The following is a 20916-nucleotide window of genomic DNA, read 5'->3' as shown; positions in this document are numbered from 1 at the left end:
GCATTCACTTCCAACTTGACGCCAAAATGTAAATAGTTTGTTTAAACAAAAAAATATAATTAACGACTCTATTAAAACCGTTTGTTTGCTTTGAATTGCGCTAAAATCAAGATAAAACAAAAAATTTAAGTACAAGACAAGTGGGATGAAGAGCGACAAACGAAAATGAGACGACGGAAACGGAATGGGAAAAGGAATTTGTAGAATGCCGCTTATGAATAGAAAATCAAAAGTCGGCCTTGTTGTTTGTGTTTGCCTTTCGCACTTCCAATTGTTTTGTTGGTAGCTGCTAACTCAAATTTGTTTAGCTATGAGTAACGCGAGACTTGGTTTATAACTACAAAAATATATCGTAGCCGGCTCCAAGCAATCGATACGAATAAAATTTGAAAAACGTTTGAAATAAAATTAAATAAATCAATTTATAAATAAATAAATACATAACATGTTGCTGGCCAATATAACTTGCGGGAGGGCTTAATATAAATAGAAATATACCGATCTAAATTTCGGTTACTAGTTGCTAGGTAAATAATAAAATAATATTCTTACCACATTTGCATAAGCAGCGCGTTGCGCGCCGATACAGCAACAAGAAGAAGAACAAGAACAAGAACTAAAACACCAACAAAGAAGAACACAACACAAAACAGAATTACTGCCAACAACAAATCGCTTTTTGGCTTTTCTATTTATTTATTCTATTTTTTTTTTTGCACTTTCTCTTTGCGCTCGCAATAGGCTTATTGAGATGATCACTTTTGTTTTGCTGAGCGACTCACTGCACTTTGTTGCTTGTTGTATTTGGGCTATTATTAAAATTTGTTGTTGCGTTTTAATTTCGATTTTTTTACAACTGGAAACGCCCACGCGTAAACACGTCCGTCCACTATGCAAGTTCAACGCGTAATAACTGCTGTAAACAATATTGCAGCTGTTAACCAAATTGGAGACTGTTAACCGACAGTGCTGCACTGTTAGCAGTTTTGGCGGCAAATCTGGTTGTTAAGCAGTGCACACAATTAAATGCAAAAATGTGTGTATTCAAATTGTGCAATTTATGTTGTTGCAAGTGTGTCAAAGTATAGTGATATACCAAATAACTGATAGTCACCTTTTTATAAGAATTTCTTGCGCTTGGCCAGAGTTGGCAGCCCCATGTCTGTTAAATCAACAGTGGCGCGCTCTCTCTTGGAAACTATCGGCGTTGCCTAGAGATGAAAAGCGGTGTACGAAATTGACTATTTAATCATGGCCGAACTACAGGTTAAGTGTGCGAAACCAATAAGAAAAATAATGTGTGTTTTAATTGTGTTAATTATTTGCAGGAATTCAACCAAGCCGCCGAGGATGTAAAGAACTTGAGCAGCACACCAGCTGACAGCGATTTACTCGAACTTTACGGTCTCTACAAACAGGCCAATGTGGGCGATTGCAATACGGGTAAAATGTGCAAAAAAAATAAAAGAAATGTGTAAATAATTAACCTAAGAATTATTTTATGTGGTGAACAGATAAGCCCGGCTTTCTCGACTTCAAAGGCAAGTCCAAATGGGAGGCCTGGAACAAGCTGAAGGGGATGAGCAATGGCGACGCCCAAACCGCTTATATAGCTAAAGTAAAATCTCTGATTGCCGCTGTGGGTCTAAAGTCCTAAATTTTACAAAATCAAAATTTAAATTATTCAAATGAGCATTCGCATTTTGTTCTATACACGTCACAATGCACAAATTTCGTAAGCAAACAAAAATACACGTCAATCGATAAACAGTTTTTAACATTTATTTAGTCAAAAGCGGGAATGAATAAATATATATATAAATAGATAAAAAATACATATATATTCATATATATGTAAATATTATAGGGCAAGTGTCTAGCTGTCCAACTGGGGTGTGCTGCTACGCCTTTGCCGCTCGTACACCTCTCGCTGCAGTTCGCGCAGATTCAGTTCCAGGGTCTCCACCACATCGAAGTTCATGTCCTGACGCGCCTGTTTAATGTAGCCCTTAATAATGTTGATCTGCTCGATGAGCGGATCATCGACGCTGGAAATTGTTGTGGACGCTTGCGGCGCTGACCAATTATTCAACGATTGCAAATCAGACTGGAAGGCATTGGTTAACAGTTAACAGAACAAAGTGAGCTCTTTTTGCAACTTACGCCTTGGGCAAAACTGCGGTGCTCCGTATTAATTCCGGTTTGGTTTGCGGCACCGTAACGCTCGTAGGCCTCCATGGCCATACGCTGCTCGGTGAGAATGCGTTGTTCGGTCTCCATGCGTCTGCGCTCCTGCATCTGACTGATGAGCGCCTCATCCGGTAGCGGTGGCAACGACAACATTCGCTCCTTGATCGCCTGCACACAACTCAGGCGAATGGCCTTTTTCAGCGCCTCGTCGCGGCTGCCCGGCTCCGAGTGGATGGTGAGAATGCGTTTACTACGCAAATCAATTTTCTCGGCCACCTGACCGATCTTGCCACGCAAGGCGCCCGCATCGGCAATGGTGAATATCGATTCGCCGTCGAGCAGACTATTCACAATCTTTACGTACATGTCCAGATCGGGACTAACCTGTTTCTGCAGCTGCCTTATCTCCTCGTACACGTGAACGAGCATCGGCCGGCAGGTGCGACTCTCGTGCATGTCCTGGCGCGTGTCCAGAAGCCACAGGCAATGCTGGCACACACGAATCGCCCGATCCTCATGGTGGCGCATCTGCTGCAGTGGCTCGCCACGTGTCGACGACAAACTGGCCAATTGCACTGCAAGGAATACAATTGGAGAGTTTATATATGCTTAATCATATTTATAGCTTAGTGGATCATTCACTTAAATATGTATGTATCAGTCAGTGAATCGTCAGTTAAGCAGTTGATCAATCTACCTGTGATATAATGATTCACTCCATCAGCAAGTCAATCAGCCTATGAATCAATCAATCAATCGGAAAGTGAATCATGAGCTAGTTAAGCAGCTGATTAATCAACTTTTGCAATAATGTAGTTAGTAAACCAGCCAATGAGTCAGTCAGTCAATCAGCAAGTGATAAATGATTAATCAATCAGTCAGTAAATCATCAAATTAATTATGAGCTAGTCAAGCAGTTGATCAGTCAGCCATTTTGTGAGTAGAAATTTTATCTTAGTCTGATAATCATTCATTCAATTAAAGATTAAAGCAACCAGTCAATCAGTCAGCCAATCTCAAACTTAGACATTCAATCAGTCAATCACAAGACGCCCCAACTCACTGGCATTTTCTAGCTGAAGAAATCGGGAGCAATCGTGACACATGATGCCGCCGCAGAGGCGACAGTGATGCTGCCTCCGTGCGATGTGAAAGCTCTTGGCGCAGTTGGGGCATAGCTTGACGGAACTGCCATCGAGCCATGGCACCGTCTGCTGTTCGTGATGCTTGCGCTGCACTGCATCCGTCGGCAGATCCTTCAGTAGGCGATGCAATCGAATAATCAGTTTATTCGTTTCGCTCGCATAGCGTTCTAGGCGTGGATTGCGCACCGATTGAAAATACTCTAGATATGAACGTTCCGCTCCAACGCTCTGCTTGGCCATATTACTATAAATGTTTAGCTGCGTCCTAAATGCTCCTGCTCCACCTCCTGCTGCTCCTGCTGCACTTGCTCCTCCCGCAGCACTGGCTGCACTTGCTGTTGGCATTACACCTGCTAGAGCACCACGATTGCGATCATCCTCAAAGTTATTGAGTATCTTCTTTTTGGCTTTGCTGAATATATCCTTGAAGACGGACTTCAACGCGTCCTCCTCCTCGGCGTGTTGGCGGGCAAAGTGCTCGGTGAGGAAATCAATCGATTTCAAGTCCGCCCGGCAAATGGGACAGAGAAAACCCTCCAGTATCTCATCACTGCCGGCACTCGGCGCGTCCTCGTCGTCGAAAGGATTGCCCGACATTCTGCCAAGGATTTGCAGCAATGAGTAAGCGTGAAATTCTCTCTCGTTTCTCTTGTTTTTTGCTTTTTATTGTGGGTGTGTTTCTCGCCTCGTCTGCATAACTACATGTGCTCTGTGCTCCGCTGGACTCTTGCACTGCAATTGTGGTTTGTGCTGTTTGCCAATTGTTTGCGAATTGCTTTTGATAACGCAAATATTTTGTTTTAATTTAATTTTGAATAAAACTCCCCCAATGCCACCCATACGGACAAGATATTACATGCCCGCCGTTCACATGTCTACGCTGATGTTCAACTTAACAGTGTTGCTCTTGCTTCAGGCTCAGTACGCTGTTACCATTCAATATGACAAGCAAACCTCGTCTGCATAACTACATAATCAGTTTCCTCCACTGCGAGATCGGAATTGTTGCTTGTGCAAATTGACTTCGATTTCCATTTCATAACATATATATAATTTTAATTTAATTTTGAATTAAACTCCATAAGGATAAGATATTGCATGCTTGCAATTCACATGTCAACGTGTTGCTCGATTTAACATGTTACTCTTTTGTCAAGCCCAGTACGCTGTTACGACTTCAAAATAAAAGACAAGCAAGATTTAGGTGTATTAATTTTACACACCAAAATGAACAACTTTGAGTATATTAAACAAAACTTTGTTTAATCTTCTTCATCGTCATCACTGAACGGATCTTCCTTACGTTTTCGTGTCTTGCGTTCCAATTCACGTGCCAATAACTCCTTGAATGCTTCATATTCGGGCAGCGTCACATGACAAATTTTGGTGGCAAAGGATTTCTCCGAAGTATCCGTGAGCTGATAGAGCCTGTTGTTTGTTGTCGGCTCGTTGGGATCCGCTTTCAAGGCACGTGGCTTAAATAAACCCAAGCGGAGCAGAAACGTGTGTCGGCAACGCAGTTCCTCAAAAGGCAGCGATAGCGCTGAGGATTTCACAATTTCAGGCACCTCGATTCGCATAATCTCAAACAGATAGTTGAGCTTCTCCTCAATGGTCTGCTCCGACTGCTCCAACAAATCGGGACTGTTCATCAGCAGCTTCCACACATTCTTATTTGTTGAGACGCGACTCTTTAGATAAGCGATCAATGAGAGCAGCCGATGGGCATCGTTGACGTCCAGCAGCTCGGGGTATTTGGTCAGAAGCAGATGCAGCAGATGCTCGCCAAATTGACAGGCACGCCAAATCTCCAAGCTGTTCACAATACGTTGAGGCGCACGCTGAAGCAGCTTTGGATTTGCGGTCACAATTCTCAGGAAGTTGACGGTCTCCAGACCATGATTCTGGAATGTTTCATGCGCTCGGCGCCACAGCTCGGGCGTGTAAACGGAGAGAGCCGGTTCCAGTTTGATAGCTTCCTCGATGTGCTCCGGCTCCAGATTCACAAGCTTTGGCAGCGTTGCCTTTGTTGCCAGGCATTTTAGCTGCAAGAAGTGGCAATTTATTTAGTGTTTCCTTCTTTATTTTACACACACACACACCTGTTGTCGCTGATGATTAAATATTAATTTTCTCAACATTCTTCAACAATTTTCCTTTTTTTGGTAATCAAAACAATCAACAGCTGTTTGCTCGTTGCTGTTAATATGCAGACAGCGCTGTTAAGTGAGCAGCAGCAGCGCAAAAATATAAACACATGTTCCGGTGCTGCAGCCCTGGTTTGCCAATAAGCAAAACGCCGCGTCTCAAATCAGTTAGTAATTTTTGTACAAGCAATGGCAAAGAGCAAGAAACAAAAACGAGAACTAGAGGCGGCAAGGCAAGCCGCTCAAGTGCACAGCGCACAGCTGGAGACGTGCAACGATGCATACACGAGTGGTGCATTTAGTTATCTGCGATTCTTGGTTCACCTGCTGGCAGCGGCACAATTCTCATGGAGCATTTACTATTATCTATGGAAAGTACACTGGCCGCCAGGGCTGCACGAGGAGGAGGAGCTGAAGACGCGCTGGGGTGGCAAATTCAAATATCTCACATTTCTGAACGTCATTCTGCAGGCCATCTACCACAGTGTGGCCCTGCTCAACGATCTGTTCGGCCACAATGGGGTCACACTGGCTTCAAAGTCCTGGCTGCGTCAGCTGCGCGATTATTTATTCGCCACGCTTGCATTTCCCATTGCGCACAATGTTTGCATCTCTTTCTGGGTCATCTATCTGTGGGATCGTGAGCTCATCTTTCCAGCAGCACTCGACGCAATATTTCCTAGGCAAGTGTTAAATACCGTGTATTTATTAACTTATTATTTATTATCTATTTTTGCAGCTGGCTAAATCACGTTGTTCACACGAATGTGGCGCTATTGGCCATCATGGATTTGTTCACCTGCTTCCGGCAGTATCCCAGCCGCTTGGCGGGCATCACTGGCAACGCCTCCTTTATGCTGCTCTACGTGATTTGGGTGCATATTGTCAAGTACTTTAGTGGTCAGTGGGTTTATCCCCTGCTTGAAGTTCTTCCATTGCCGTTGCGTTATTTAATGCTCTCTGGAATGGTGGCTTTAAGCTTGATACTTTACATACTTGGCGAATTAATCAACAATATCGTTTGGGGGCCAGAGTTTAAGCTGCTCAAGCAGAAAACTATTAAACAGGGTTAAATTGCATTAGTCTTGCCAAATCAGTACTTCCTTCAATATAGTAATTTAATTAATTGTTTATTCAATGGTTACTCAGGAAATTGAGCGTTAAACGTATTCTCTATTTACCAGCTCTATTTACTCACTTGTATCAAGAGGCTTATTTATTGTCTTCGTTTTGGCCATAGAGGCTTTTGTACATTACAAATACACTCCACACTGTATGTTTAGTTCATGATAAAGTTCATTAAAGTCAAGCGCCTTAAATCTAGAGTTATTTACATTTCATGCGATTCTTATCTGTGAAGGCGAATTCAAAAACTGCGCTCTCTTGCCAATGTTATCGACTACGACGCATCGATTACTTAACAATCGTTGTTAAGTGCGTGAAGGATTCAAGAGCAGCAAATACATTTAAAATTTAGTTAAGAGTGAAGATTAAGTTGCAGCATTGTTGAATTCATATGATGGATATTCAAACAAAAGAAGTCAATTGCAGATTTGCAACAATCGTTTCTCTGCGCGGATGCGGAATTTAATTAATTTGATAAGCAAAACACATTGACAACTCTGGCGACGGCAAGGCGAATGAAAATTGGCTAAACAGCAAGCCGAGTGAACACAATGGAATTATGTTAACGTTAATGCACATGTAAGTGAAAACCAGAACGTTTACGATCAATATGTAAATGCAGTGCTGAAAGTTAACAATATTCCGTGTGCATAGTTTTTTAATCGGGCTTTGTTTGTTGGTTGGGTGAGTGTAGCTTTGGCGTACAAGTGCGAGCGGGGTAGCAATATCTTGCAATTGTGTTAGTATCAGCAGAGCTGCCAACCCAATTTGTTTGTGTTTGCATTTCACCGTCAGAGCCAGCGCTCAGCTGTTCTCTTTGCCATAAAATGCAAGGCTACATGTGTCCCAACAATGTCTGGCAACACGTTTTTGCGGCCACATAAATAATAACATTACTAATTTTCCTCAACAATACATTAATTTTGTTTTTGTAAGTATGTAAGTTGTATGCATATATAAAATCTGTTTATTAAATGCGCAATTTTCGACGTATACAAATTTTAAGCATTTAAAAAGTGTTTTTGGTTGTTGCATGAACATTTTCTGTTTATTCGCTAAAATGTTTATAACTTTTACAATGATTAAACGACTTGCAATTTTTAATACGAATTTCTTTGTTGCGTATGTATTTGAAAAAAGAAACTGCAGTATTTCAATTCGATTATATTTATCATGACATGTTGATTAAAAGTATAACATATTTATATATTAGGAGAAATATTTGTTAGCCTAATTTAAAAATTTCTTAAGCTCAACTTAATTAAACAGACTAAACAGAAAATCATTTAATTTACAAAATAGAAATAAGCATATTTCGCGAGAAATTGTATTTTAATATATCAAAATGCATTTAAAAAAAGTTAATTTTGACTTTTTAAATAGAAAAAAATAGCATAAAAATGAATTTAATTATTTATTTAACGCCATAGCTTGTGAATTTTAAGTAGAATTCATTTGCCAATCTTAACTGTTCCACTTTCGACAGTTAAATCAAAAGAAGTCCACAAAAATTGAAATTTTACCTTCGATTGCATGCATTCTGGAACGCTTTGTTTCAATATCTGAATTAAACTGGGGGAATTCCCTTCCTGATTATTCTTGCAGAAAAATGCCAGTGGCGTCGCCAAGCTAACTCGTCGTCGTCGTCGTCTACCCTCATCAACATTTTTGGACGCCTCTCGTTCTCTCGCTCTCGTTCCCGTTCTCACACCTCTGCGGATTTCTCTCATCCAACAACAACAGCAGCAACAACAGCGATAACAATGCCCATGAGTGATGTGGCCACAGCCTTAATGTACACGGAGCACGGCAACGGAACAACAACAACAACAACGAAGCACACAAAAGCGGCAACATCCACAGCAACTACAACACAATCCACAGCAGCAGCAGCAGCTGTTGCTGGAGGAGGAGCAACAGCTACAAACATGACCAACTCATCCAAGGCAGAAGTGGCAGGAGGAGGAGGAGCTGTTGCCACAGCTGCTGCTGCTGCTGCTGCACAATTGGGCAACATGCTGGCACCGTCGTTCAATCCCTCCCCGCTGGCCGCCTTGCAGTGCCAGAAGTGGCCCAATTTCTTCGATCTGGACAAGGTGATTAAACAATTGCGCGCCGCGGAAAAGCAACATTTGCGTGCTGGCCGAACTGGTGGCAGCGGCAATGCTGGCAGTGGTGTGGGAGGAAGTGGTGCAGCTGACACAAGACACAGTTCAAATGTGGTGCAAGTGCAGCGTTTAAATGCCGCCGATATGTCCTACTATGACATGGTGCCCGAGCTGGCGGCGCGTGATCTTATCGTTTGTAATGCCTGCAATGGCAGTTATGTCCTCGCCGGTTTCAACAATCACATTGCGCTCCAGCATCCGAGCATCTGGGATGCGACGCCCAACAAGATGAGCAGCAGCAGCGCAACTACTGCTGCAGCAGCAGCAGCAGTGGCAGCCGCCGATAACAGTCCGGATGTGCGTGAGCCGGCGGAGCTTGTGGGTTCACCAGCTGACACATTATCCGCCACCACTTCGAGCAGTTCCAATGGCTCCACCAGCTCACTGGCAACGGTGCAAAACAACAACAGCAGTAGCAACAACAACCTCAACAACAGCAACAACAACAACAACGCACACCCATCTAGCAGCTCATCGTCGTCGTCATCGTCGCGTCATAAAAGCAGCAGCAGCAGCAAGAGTAGCAGTTCCTCCAAGACTAACACCAACAGCAACAACAACACCAACAGCAGCAGCAGCACGAGTCGTTCACGCTCCAAGTCATCCAAGAACCGTCATCATTCCGATTTGCATCACAAGATCGGTGGTGGCTCCAAAAAGAGCAGTGCCATAGCAACGGCAGCAATTGTTGCTGCTGCAGCTGCTACTGCTGCGGCGCCACCCAAAGAGGAGCAGGCAACGGCAGCGACAGCAACAGCTTTAACTGTATTCTCCTCCTCATCGAATTCGTCGTGTTCGCTGCCGCCAACGCCAACGCTGGCAACTGCCGCTGGCAGCGGTGGCAACAACGAGTATGGCATCAACTACTCACCCGCCGCGCCCGCTCAACAACTAGCCAGCCTGCTCGACGAGACGCAGCAGCCAACTAAAAAGAAGGTAGCTTTGAGAGAATGATTAACTTTAAATACCATATTACTGACTATAATGAAACTAATAAATATTTATAGCTGAAAGGAGCAGCAGCAGCAGCTGGAGTTGAAAGCGCATCGCATCATCGCAGCAAACCTGCCAAGGAGAAGCAACTGGCACCACTCTACGAGCAGCAGCAGCAGCTAAGCGAACTGGACCAGGCCGTCTCCTCCATTACAGGTCATGTGGAGCTGGATACGCAGCAGCAACAAGTACGCCAGCAACAGGTTGATCTGTCTGGGGTCAGTGAGGATCCATTGCCAATGCACAACACATCCGATGATAATTCGATATCGCTGACATTGGACGATATGCTGGACAGCAAGTTCATCAATGAAATACTGAACAATGTGGAATCCGATATACCCTTCGATGAGAGCGCACTGGACACCTCCCAGCCGCAGCAGCAACAATTGCAGCCAGCCACAAAACGAATTCGCTACGATGATGCAGCCGATGCTGCAAACTATGCACACTATCAGCAACAGCAACAACAGCAGCAGCAACAGGTGTATAGCGAGGAGCAACAGGAGCAAACCCAATTGACGGCTATTGATGCGTTGCAGCTGCAACAGCTCATCTATCAGCAGCAACAGATGCTCGAAGCGGATCAGCAGCATCAACAGCAACAGCAACTGAAGCAGGAACTCAACGAGCAGGAGGCAACGCAACAATTTAACGTGTACGATGTGCCCTCACTGACCGATGATGATGCCATCGATGAGGGAACAACAACACCCACAGCAACAACAACAATGACAACAGCAACTGCGGCATCTGCTGAAACAACAACTGCAACAACTGTTGGCGATGAGCACATGATACTGCCAAGTATTATCTATGAGATAACGGACAACAATCAGGTGTCCGTGCTGGATCAACAGAGTCAGCAGCAGGTCATTGCCGAGTTCCTAACCCAAGCTGGCTACGATAATTGCGATGTGAATGTGTTGCAGACGGCGGCAGCTAATAATGATGTTGCTGCTGGTGGTACTGCTGGTGCTGTTGCTACTGCTACTGCTGCAACTGCTGCTGTTGTTGCACCCAATTATTTCAACGATGAACTGGGCGATTTGGACTTTACGAAACTGGAGACTGTTTGCGCGGAAGCCAACCACACAAAGACTGTCAAGCTGGAAACTAACCAGCCACAACAACAACAACCACTACAAGCCACCAACAACAACAATACAAATGCATACAATAGCTATGAGTGCAATTATGGAGCACAACCACATCGCCAATTGGCCAATGCCAAATACCATGAAGATGCCACCAGCAGCGCCTATTTCAATATGACCCTCTATGCGGGTCCGCCACGCCCACTGGCAATGAACACCTTCGGCCTGGTCAAGCTGCCCAATGGCATGGGTGCCACGTTGCGGAAGAATCTGCTGATGACGCGCAAGGCGAACAACAGTCTGCTCTCGCTAAATGGCAGCAGTGGCGTTGTGGGCACCTTGGCCCGCCAACCGCCACCGTTGCCAACAACGTTGGGCGTTAATTGTAATGGCAGCGGATCGTCTGTGTCCATGCCACGTAATGTCTGTCCGGGAAAAACAATCTATGCGCAAAAGTGCAGTGTCATCCAACAGGACCGATTGCGTTGCAACAAGCGAGCACTGCTGAGGAGCAGCAACAGCAACAACAGCAGCAGCAACACCAATGGAGTCAGCATGACTGTGAAGCGTCTGAATGAGTTGCTGTCGGGCAAACTGAAGCCACAGGCGGATTACAACAGCGAAGCCAACGAACAACAACAGCAGCAGCAATTGGAGGAGAATCAGCGCATGAACAGTTTCTATGAGAAGCGACGCAAATTGTTGGCAACACGCCAGCAGCAACAGCAGCAGCAGAAGCGACCAATGCTGAGCACCAGCAATCACAGCAGCAACAGCAACAGCAGCAACAACAGTCACCGCCAATTGTTGCGTCAGCGTCCCATGCATTTACCATTGCAACTGAATGCCAGTCCGCAGCAACAGTTTCTGAAGAAGCAATTGCTGCGCAGTCTGTCCGACAGCAGTAATATACAGGCAGCAGCAGCTGCTGCTGCGGCCGCTGTTGCCGCTGCCAGTGGCAGCAATAATCCCTGGAAGAGCAACAACTCAACGCCCGGCAGCAATTCCGCTGGCAGCGATTTAATGCGCGTATTTGTCTGAATATAAACACATAAATACAACACACATATATTAATATAAAAAAAAGAACAAAAACAAAAAAATAATGCTATTATGCATAAGAAATGATTACGATTATAACAATTATGATTAATAACAATTTATGATTATTATACTTATGTATAAGTAGCGCCCTATGTTAAATATTTTAACACACATTCTATTTAAATCAATTTTCTTTTGTTTTTCATTTTGTTTTATTAAGTGATAATTAATTTTGTGGCTAGTTTTGATTTTAATAATATTTAGCCTTCTGTTTAGTCTATGCACTAAGTTTAATTTAATTTTTGATTTTAAGCAGGAAGAGCAGGAAGCATTATGTTAATAACCCCTCCCATTATTTATACAATGTAAACTTTTAAATATAACTATATACATATGTATACAACTATATATATGTGTATATGTATACAAATGCATGCATACGTTTCAAAATTTTGCGACTTTTAAATATATTGCTAGCTGTTTTTAGCCGAAAGATTCAAAGCGCCTGGAACCATGGTTCATATTGCAACGGCTGATGGCCGTGCAGTGCGAACAGCTGATTGAAAGTTATCGAAACATGCGTGCGTTATTATCGTTATCGACCCAATTCAGCTGCCGGTTCGCTTGTATTTGGAGGTAAATATTTTTGTTATCCCTGTGTTTAATAAAATTAATCAACAATTCCATTTGAATAATTAAGTTTTAAAATGCGCACACTAAATGCGCGCACAGTTTGCTGCCTCTTGCTGAGCTGCCAGTACGCACTGTGCACCCTGTCGCCCGACAGCAAAGCCAAAAGCAAAAGCAAGAACTCCAAATTTTTGCGTGGCCCCCAGGATAACGATGTATTCGATTTGAAACTGGTGTCGCCGAAACCCTCGCCCAAGGACATAGTAATGCACAATGAGGCCTACTACAAGGACACGGCGTTGCGACGCTTCAATGGCACTGTGCTCGGCTATGTAACTCCGGTGAGTATTAATTATTAACAAAACTGCGCAAGTTCTCGAAGACAATTAAACATTTATGTTTTTGCAGTGGAATTCACATGGCTATGACGTGGCCAAGATATTTGCCAAGAAATTTGACATCATATCACCTGTTTGGCTGCAAGTTGTGAAGCAATTTGACGAATATGCCGTCGCCGGCACTCACGACATCGATGCCGGCTGGCTAAGTGAACTGAGGCGCAAGGGAAAAGTCCAACAGCAACAAGCGCAACGCACAGTTAAAGGTGACCAGTCGAAATCCCTGCTTTAGCTAGTAGCTACAATGTAGATATATCTATTCCTTACTGCAGTCTTTCCTCGTGTTATTTTTGATCACTTCACCGATCGCGATATTAAATTGCTGCTGAGCGATGCCGGCGAACGCACAAAGCTCAACGAGGTGCTCATCCAGTCGTGCAAGGAGCACAGTTTCGATGGACTCGTATTGGAGGTGTGGTCACAAATCGCTGGTCGCATCGATGATAAAATTCTCTACACTCTGGTGCTACAAATGGGTGGGTTTATCTGCTATTCTCAAATTATAAATCATCATTATTGTTCTCTCATCTTTTTCCATACTTAGCCAAGGATTTGAAAAAGCAACAACTGCGTTTGATATTGGTGATACCACCTCAGCGCCGGGATATGTCCAATTTGTTTAGCGAGCGTCATATGGATCGCTTATACAAACATATCTATGCATTCTCGCTGATGACCTACGACTTCTCCAGTCTGCAGCGTCCCGGTGCCAATGCGCCTTTGTATTGGATGCGCAGTGCAATTGATCACATTGCGCCAGATGATTGCCATGATGTGGAGGTGAAGCGTTCCAAAATCCTCATGGGCTTCAATATGTATGGCAATGATTATACGCCGGATGGTGGTGGCCCAATCATCTCTAATCAGTACCTGGAGCTGGTCAGGCCACTCAAGAAACCGCTGCTAAATGATGAGCGCGATGTGGAAAACTTCTTTGAGATCAGGTGAGTTGCAGCAAAGTTTGAAACGAGCCGTGCAATTTTATATCATATTCATTTTGTAGAACTGAAACTGGTCGCCATACTGTGTTTTATCCAACACTCTACTCGATCAATGAGCGCATCAAGTTGGCCCAGGAACTGGGCGTTGGCATCTCCATTTGGGAGCTGGGTCAGGGCTTAAACTACTTCTACGATCTCTTCTAAAGTGAATGCATTCCAAGCAAAAATGATAATCTGTGTGCGAATTTACTGTGTGCTTAATAAAATTAGCAACTTTTTGTACTAACTGTGGACATAAAAATGTTTCCATTCAATATTTTTATTAACTCTAACAATATTTCCATTTAATATTTTTTGCTTTTAGCGCCAATTGAAACAGTTATCGATTTATCGATTTTATGAGTAAGAATAACGTACATCCCTGGTTAGCGACATAAATGTTTTGCCAGCCCTACACTTTGTATTGGCGTTTTTGCATCTGTTTGACTCGCCGGCAGGTGATTTTATTACTTAATTGCAACAAAATGCGTTGGCTTTACGCGTGCTTTGTGATCATATTGTGTGCGTTAATCTTTTGCGAGTACGTTGCCGATTTTGTGGTGCTGCAAAAGTGCAAATGGCCCGAGATACGGCGCAAGAAATACGTGGATGATCCATTACGTGCCATGATTATAGCCGATCCCCATTTGCTGGGACCTCATCGTGGCCATTGGCTGGACAAGCTCTACCGCGAGTGGCACATGACGCGTTCCTTTCAGGCCGCCTCCAGGCTGCTGCAGCCGGACGTTGTGTTCGTGCTGGGCGATCTGTTTGACGAGGGCGACATGGTCAGCGACAAACAGTTCCAGGAGTATGTTTGGCGCTATTTGCAGATGTTTAATTTACCCGCGGGCATACCACTAATCAGTGTGGTCGGCAATCATGATGTCGGCTTCCACTACAAGTGAGTAGCGCTGGAGTTGAACCAAAATTGCCAGATTCTAACACAAGTCTTTGGTTACAGAATGCATCCTTTCTTTATGACACGCTTTGAGAATTATCTGAACTTCTCCAAGGTGCATTTGTACACCATCAAGCAGATACACTTTGTCGTTGTCAATTCCATGGCCATGGAGGCCGATGGCTGCATGTTCTGCAACGAGGCGGAGTCGGCGCTAAAGAATATATCGCGAACGTTACACTGCATGCAACATCCGCATGTAGCGGAATGCGCAAGGACTCGTCGTCATCCGTATAGCCAGCCCATCATCATGCAACATTTTCCCACATATCGCATATCAGACAAGGTGTGCAGCGAACACGACGCGCCGCATATTGAGGCATACAGGGAGCGCTATCATGTGCTCTCCAAGGATGCCACAGAGCTGTTGGGGGAACTGCTCAAGCCACGTCTGGCCTTTGCCGGACACTCGCATTACTATTGTCACAACGTCAATCGATTGGGCATCGATGAGTTTACGGTGGCTTCCTTCAGCTGGCGCAACAATGTCAATCCCAGTTTTATGCTGGTAAGTTGAGGATTTTAAGGATTTTACTATGGAAATCTAAAAGTCAAAAATAATCTTTCCCCGTCGGTCACCACCGATTCGATCAGTTTTGCTTGTTATGCTTAATAATTTGGCTTATCACTGCAGGCCACAATTACGCCGGATGATTATGCGGTGTTCAGATGCAAAATGCTGCCACAGCAATTTGTATCCAACAGTTATGTAAGCGCTGGAGTTGCCTGCCTGATGCTAATTGCCTACCAGTTGCGCAACTATTTAAGTCGACGCAGGCAGGCGATGCTGGAGGAGGAGTTGACGCATCAGAAGCATAATTAACGGAGTTACGTGGAGTACGACGAGCAATCGGGGGATTAATCGCTCATTTTGTGATTCATGGCCAAATTAGAGAGGCTTAATTTAGGTATCGTAATGCTAGAATATGCGCTCTTTGCTGCTCACACATCATACGCAGCTTGCATCATATCAAATAGCAAACTTATTTCTTATATATATTAATATGTATATAAATATATGCGTATATTTATTAAATTTTTTATCACAGACATTATGCTTGCTAAGTCACACGGAATTTGAGACACAGTCTGCAGACAAGTTGAACAATAACAAACAAAAATGCCAAAGAAATGTGTTTAACAAAAAACAAACAAATAATGCTAAATAAGTACATGAATATAACCAATATATATATAAAATACAACAATTAGCTTGTGTCTGTCTGTGTGTGTGCAGATTCATAAATTCCTGTACCATATTTAAGTCGTGTGCGCCCTTCTACATAGAGAATAAAAAGATAATGAAATCGAACTGCAATTTGTACTAATAGACAACTCTAGACTCTAAACGCTATACATATATATATAATATAAGTTAAGCTAAACTCTATAATAAACTTAAAGAATGTAATATGGGAGCTGCGACTCTGCTGGCAAACAGAGCTTGTCCTGTAGGAATTCATATATACATATATATATATATATATATATATATATTACTATAACGATTCACGATTCTTATGTGCGATTTAGTAGGTTCATTTGCGGCTGCGTCTGATGCTGATGATCGCGCGGAGCAAAGCATTCCTTTGGCAGGAATCGGTGTATCACTGGCGACAACAGTTGCGCATTGAGTGTCCTTATATCGGTGGGTTTTGTGAGCATCGATACAATCGAACCGACAACAATAACGGTTACCACACCAATGGGATTTATCCAGTGATAGGATAAGCGATATAATGGAAACACCTGCTCCTCGTCCACCCAAACGTTCTCGGGCTGCGTCACATTCGTTGCACAGTATTCCACAGAGATGTTCAGTTTCTGTGAGTTGAGCTCACCTGCTGCAATGCTGAACTGGGTGCCAAAGGATATCCAACCGGAGAGCAGGGCACTGGCAATGCCACCCACTGCAGTGCCAATATTATTCGCCCACGGCACCAGCATGCCCAGTGTGAAGAGGCCAAAAGTTGTGCCCGCTGCAATGGCTGTCATCGAGGTGCAAATGCTCAAAATGCCACTCAAACGCTCGAGAACAAAGACGAGCGAAAGTGCAACCGCACCAAGTATGATAACCGAACCCTTCACAAGCACTGTTGAGGTGCGCTCACTTGGCTGCATCCTAAAGCAACCGCGCACAATGTCCTCGAGTATAACCAGTGATGTGGAATTCAGCACCACTGAGAGTGAGCTGAGGGCGGCACCAAAGATGCCGGCTATAAAGAGACCCGCTATGCCACGGATGTGTCCAACACTCTGCACCACAAACAGCGGCAGCAGCTGATCGTCGTGTGTAATCAGACCAGCGCTGAGTGGATCACAATTCTGATACTTCTCGAAGATGAGCAGGCCCAGATAGCAGCAGAGCGAGATGAATGCAGCGACTCCAATTGTAAAGATGGCCATCGAGGCACGTGCCTGTTTCAACGATGGCAAGGACATATAACGTTGCACCATTGTCTGATTCACCGCATTGAACGATGTCCAATAGGAGAAGCCACCGATGAGTACACTCCAAACCGTATGACGCACATATGGGGATGGATTCGTGTTGCCAAATATCACACGACCACCTTTGCTGGCATCATCGAAAATCTTTTCGAATCCGTTGGCATAATAGGTGCCCAGGGCGGCAACCGCGAGCACCGAGAGGAACATAACCATCGTCTGCCAGGCGTCCGTGTGCACCACAGCCTTAATTCCACCCACAAAGGTGTAGAAGACGCACACAATCACAATCACCGATGATATCACATGCAAATTAATGCCCGAAACTGTGAAAATAATCGGAGAACTTTTCAATATATCTCATTGTTAAATATATGTTAGATTGATTCACCTTGATTCAATGCAATGGCGGGCACATAGACAACAAATGGCAGGAAGAGTATCTGCAAAAGAATTAAATAGTAATTGGATGACAGACATGAAAATGTCCACGTGGAGAGACTCACCTCATCCAGAATAAACATAAAGGATGCTATGCTACGTATAATCGAATGGAAGCGCATTTCCAAATACTGTAAAATTGAAAAACGTTTATGAATTATTGCTTTATTTTTATATATTCAAAACACTTGTTGCTTGCAAATTAAAACGATTCGGTTTCAGACTTGTTTATAATTTCTAAGAGTCACATTTGTCCACACATATCCACACAATATTTAAATGTATAAAATTACAATTGGGTTTTTATATAACCGTCCGGCTGTTCAGTTAAGCCACTATATATATATAGATAAATATTTAAATATGCTTAGTGCTTTCATTTAGTAAACACCTAATAGACACTAAATAGATACAGTAATAGCTCACAAATTCAAACATTTCACATTTAACCCTTAACAGACCATCTATTTTAAATATGATATGGACACGAGCAAAACCCACAACTGTCAAGTGGCTTGAAACTACGAATCAAATTTGTAATTAATCATCACGAAACTTTTGTACGTACGAGCAGCGAGCAACCAATAAGGCGATCAAAGTCCATTGAATATGGAAAGCATTGGTAGACTGTCGTCTATCGTCTGCCGTTAATTAAAATGTACGCTACAATTGGCACTTGTGTTTCAAATTGAAATTTCTAAGTCGCTGAAGGTGATGAATCACAAGAACAAAATGCAAATATAAATAAAAAGAAACGAGGAACAAAAGTGTCTAAAATCAGACGTAGATTCTAGTTTTCTAAATATTACAGAAGAAATTATATAAAATAAACTTCAAATTTAAATTTTTTTAAATAATTTTTAGCTTTTGTGATTATGAACTTTTTATAGTTGCCTTAAATTTGATTTATAAAAAACATTAAATAAATCATATTTCTGCTGTTTTACTATAAACACAAATTGTTTTGTTTTTTATTTCATAGACAAATAGCACTTGAGAAAATTGTAAGCAGATAAATAATAATCAAAAACGTGCATTTAATTCTTATCTACACTTTTACAATCACTAAATGTGATCGTGTAAATGCGTTAGGAAAGTTTGTGAATCAACAAATTTTATGCATTCGGCATATGTTGACCCGCAATCAATTCAACCCATTCAATTTCATTACGTCCTCGGTATAAATTAATTGAATACCATATCAAGAGTCGGGTTTCTTCTTATCACTTGCTTTTGTGATTCTCTTTAACAATTAGTTTATACACTACGCTGTTACGATGGGGTCATTAAGTTTAATGATACAGTTTTAAAGATGTATATGTGCACCTACCTCATAGGAGGAGCCGACTTGTAGAGTCGTAAATACTGGTATATAGATATAGGAGACAGCAATGCCCTGCAGAATAATGGCAATGGCAATAAACCAGTATTGTGTGCCATAATTATATATCTCTGATGTGGTGCCCAATATTGTCACGCCCGACACATAGCTGTAGATTAACGAGACGGGAATAGATAAGTTATAGCCGTTAGCATGTTTTTCCATTTATCTAACAGATACTATGTGTATATATGTCATCACCTGGCTATCAGACTCATGGCAACGGGAAACACTTTCAGTTGTCGCGATCCCAGCAGATATTCGCTCATCTTTTCCGAACCAAAATTATGTTTTCGCACCTCTTTTGGTGTGGTCGTTTGCAGTGTTGGTTCAACTTCCTCAGTGATCTTTTTTGTTTTTCTAAAACAATTAAAACTTTAAGTATCCACAGGGTTGAGTAGTGTTGGGTAAATTCTCACTTTAGGCAGCCAAAATAAATGCCTGTTCCAGTGGATAGAAATATCATGGCCAGAAAAACGATATAGTCAACGCTCCCGAATCTGTAGCTTTCATCTGTCTGTAATAAAACATTTATTATTATGTGATAAAAGCGACTTATCTCTGGTGTCTTAAATGAAACAACGTAAGAATCTTACAAGCAATTTTATTTTCAGAATATATAGCGATCTATTTACTCTTGAAATTAGGAGAGCAGAAAAAGAGATTGGGAATAGTTTAGATAATCATTTCTTGAATTCTCAGTGATATTTTGGTATACGATAACAAAATGTTTACAATTTTTAACTGAAAGCAACTCACTTAAAATGTGCTTGAGCAAAGCTAAATAAAGTTAACCGTTAATCCGCTTAGATGTTAATAATACTAATTTTTATTTAGACTCTTTCTTCTGATAAACCAGAGCAGGCCTCGCGATGGGGCTTCTCACACGCAAACGCCAGTTTTTTTACATGGCGCAAGCGGGGACTTTAACCCTTTGCGCAATGCGCCCCCCTCAAATCACTTTATCACATTTGCACTTTGAGACTGACGCTCGCCATCCAGCTTTTAATACCAATATGCACGCAATTGTTTGGCATAGAACTTTAACGTTTTTAAGTCATGCTTACCGTTTCCATGTTGATGTTTCTATATTTATCTTTACCGGTTGCCGAAAACTTTGAAAATCGAAAGCAAAACAAAATGAAAAGACGCCGCGGAGAGAACGAAAATCACAACACGCAGAGAGAAAGAGAGAGCGCGTGCGGGCAAAAGAGAGAGAGGGTACACTAAAAATGTAACGGAGTGAAATGGAATCTGTACATATTAATATGTTTTATAATTATGTAGACTTGAGAAACCTTTGCTGTTGCATAGAGGACTGTTTCACAACACCGATTCACAATATTAATTTGGCACTTAAAAGAGAAAAGAGCATATCGGAAACAGTCAACAAAAGCAAAATAGAAAGTTGTTCGCTTCTGCTGCTGAGGGGCGTTCTGTTCTGTGCAGCTGTTGAGCGATTTTTTAGAAGCCAAAATGTCGAAATAAAAACGTGGAGGAGAAGGCACATGCAACCCACAATTTTGTCGCTGCCGATTGTGAGTTGAGCAGAAAACAACCGTTAACAACGTACGCACGCCGCTCAATCGCAAATTGCACTGAGGGCCCCTCAGCGCGTGTGTTGGGTTTGGGGGCAAAAAGCTCTCCCGTCATTAAGAATAAATGTTGTTGTGGGAGAGCGCTGGCTGAGAGAAGCAAAAACAGCAGCAACAATTGAAACTTGCGGGAAAGCTTCGTCACTATTACAAACAAAGAGAGTGAGAGTAAA

The 20916-nt window shown here is 42.7% G+C and overlaps 9 protein-coding genes across 12 annotated transcripts in view; 5 read left to right on the top strand and 4 right to left on the bottom strand.

The window, feature by feature from the left end:
- The window catches only part of LOC6561400 (piezo-type mechanosensitive ion channel component), a 39388-nt gene extending 38778 nt beyond the window's left edge, over positions 1-610 (bottom strand). For 2 of the 3 annotated variants that reach the window (XM_032736681.2, XM_032736682.2), the window contains exon 1: positions 553-607. The gene's annotated coding sequence lies outside the window, so the exon portion shown is untranslated. Of the gene's footprint in view, positions 1-552 lie in introns of all 3 variants that reach the window. The other variant, XM_032736683.2, reaches the window with a different exon arrangement.
- A 608-nt stretch (positions 611-1218) lies between these two features.
- LOC6561402 (acyl-CoA-binding protein) lies at positions 1219-1770 on the top strand. Its single transcript, XM_001989013.3, has 3 exons — positions 1219-1266; positions 1329-1443; positions 1515-1770. The coding sequence occupies exons 1-3, from the start codon at positions 1252-1254 to the stop codon at positions 1655-1657; spliced, it is 273 nt and encodes a 90-aa protein (XP_001989049.1). The 5' UTR covers positions 1219-1251; the 3' UTR covers positions 1658-1770.
- A 75-nt stretch (positions 1771-1845) lies between these two features.
- LOC6561368 (rabenosyn-5) lies at positions 1846-4182 on the bottom strand. The gene is made up of 3 exons (XM_001989014.3): positions 3254-4182; positions 2164-2765; positions 1846-2107 (listed from the first exon to the last, which is right to left on the bottom strand). Exons 1-3 carry the CDS (start codon positions 3930-3932, stop codon positions 1877-1879), a joined length of 1512 nt encoding a protein of 503 aa, XP_001989050.1. The 5' UTR covers positions 3933-4182; the 3' UTR covers positions 1846-1876.
- A 352-nt stretch (positions 4183-4534) lies between these two features.
- Positions 4535-5476, bottom strand: LOC6561369 (transcription termination factor 4, mitochondrial). Its single transcript, XM_001989015.2, has 2 exons — positions 5438-5476; positions 4535-5380 (listed from the first exon to the last, which is right to left on the bottom strand). Exons 1-2 carry the CDS (start codon positions 5474-5476, stop codon positions 4598-4600), a joined length of 822 nt encoding a protein of 273 aa, XP_001989051.1. The 3' UTR covers positions 4535-4597.
- A 129-nt stretch (positions 5477-5605) lies between these two features.
- LOC6561370 (androgen-induced gene 1 protein) lies at positions 5606-6801 on the top strand. Its single transcript, XM_032736121.1, has 2 exons — positions 5606-6165; positions 6222-6801. The coding sequence occupies exons 1-2, from the start codon at positions 5672-5674 to the stop codon at positions 6553-6555; spliced, it is 828 nt and encodes a 275-aa protein (XP_032592012.1). The 5' UTR covers positions 5606-5671; the 3' UTR covers positions 6556-6801.
- A 321-nt stretch (positions 6802-7122) lies between these two features.
- Positions 7123-12097, top strand: LOC6561371 (serine-rich adhesin for platelets). 2 transcript variants are annotated; one of them, XM_001989017.2, is made up of 3 exons: positions 7123-7186; positions 8213-9711; positions 9783-12097. In XM_001989017.2, the coding sequence occupies exons 2-3, from the start codon at positions 8371-8373 to the stop codon at positions 11904-11906; spliced, it is 3465 nt and encodes a 1154-aa protein (XP_001989053.2). In that variant the 5' UTR covers positions 7123-7186; positions 8213-8370; the 3' UTR covers positions 11907-12097. The 2 variants fall into 2 exon arrangements, with proteins under 2 accessions (XP_001989053.2, XP_043070490.1); XM_043214555.1 differs by lacking the exon at positions 7123-7186 and adding an exon at positions 7704-7729 and having other exon boundaries at positions 9783-12075.
- A 345-nt stretch (positions 12098-12442) lies between these two features.
- Positions 12443-14179, top strand: LOC6561372 (chitinase domain-containing protein 1). The gene is made up of 6 exons (XM_001989018.2): positions 12443-12545; positions 12610-12880; positions 12948-13143; positions 13210-13413; positions 13482-13881; positions 13941-14179. Exons 1-6 carry the CDS (start codon positions 12445-12447, stop codon positions 14080-14082), a joined length of 1314 nt encoding a protein of 437 aa, XP_001989054.2. The 5' UTR covers positions 12443-12444; the 3' UTR covers positions 14083-14179.
- Positions 14180-14382: 203 nt separating this feature from the next.
- On the top strand, positions 14383-15882 carry LOC6561373 (metallophosphoesterase 1 homolog). Its single transcript, XM_001989019.3, has 3 exons — positions 14383-14821; positions 14882-15386; positions 15513-15882. Exons 1-3 carry the CDS (start codon positions 14403-14405, stop codon positions 15699-15701), a joined length of 1113 nt encoding a protein of 370 aa, XP_001989055.1. The 5' UTR covers positions 14383-14402; the 3' UTR covers positions 15702-15882.
- Positions 15874-20720, bottom strand: LOC6561820 (sodium-coupled monocarboxylate transporter 2). Its single transcript, XM_043214481.1, has 7 exons — positions 20216-20720; positions 19568-19665; positions 19350-19508; positions 19098-19257; positions 17833-17898; positions 17718-17769; positions 15874-17652 (listed from the first exon to the last, which is right to left on the bottom strand). Exons 1-7 carry the CDS (start codon positions 20222-20224, stop codon positions 16397-16399), a joined length of 1800 nt encoding a protein of 599 aa, XP_043070416.1. The 5' UTR covers positions 20225-20720; the 3' UTR covers positions 15874-16396.
- Positions 20721-20916: the final 196 nt, after the last annotated feature.

This window comes from Drosophila grimshawi, unplaced genomic scaffold (genome assembly GCF_018153295.1).
Source record: "Drosophila grimshawi isolate 15287-2541.00 unplaced genomic scaffold, ASM1815329v1 contig_1377, whole genome shotgun sequence".
In the NCBI taxonomy this organism is placed as follows: Eukaryota; Metazoa; Arthropoda; class Insecta; order Diptera; family Drosophilidae; genus Drosophila; species Drosophila grimshawi.
This window is presented reverse-complemented; position numbering and strand designations above follow the sequence as displayed.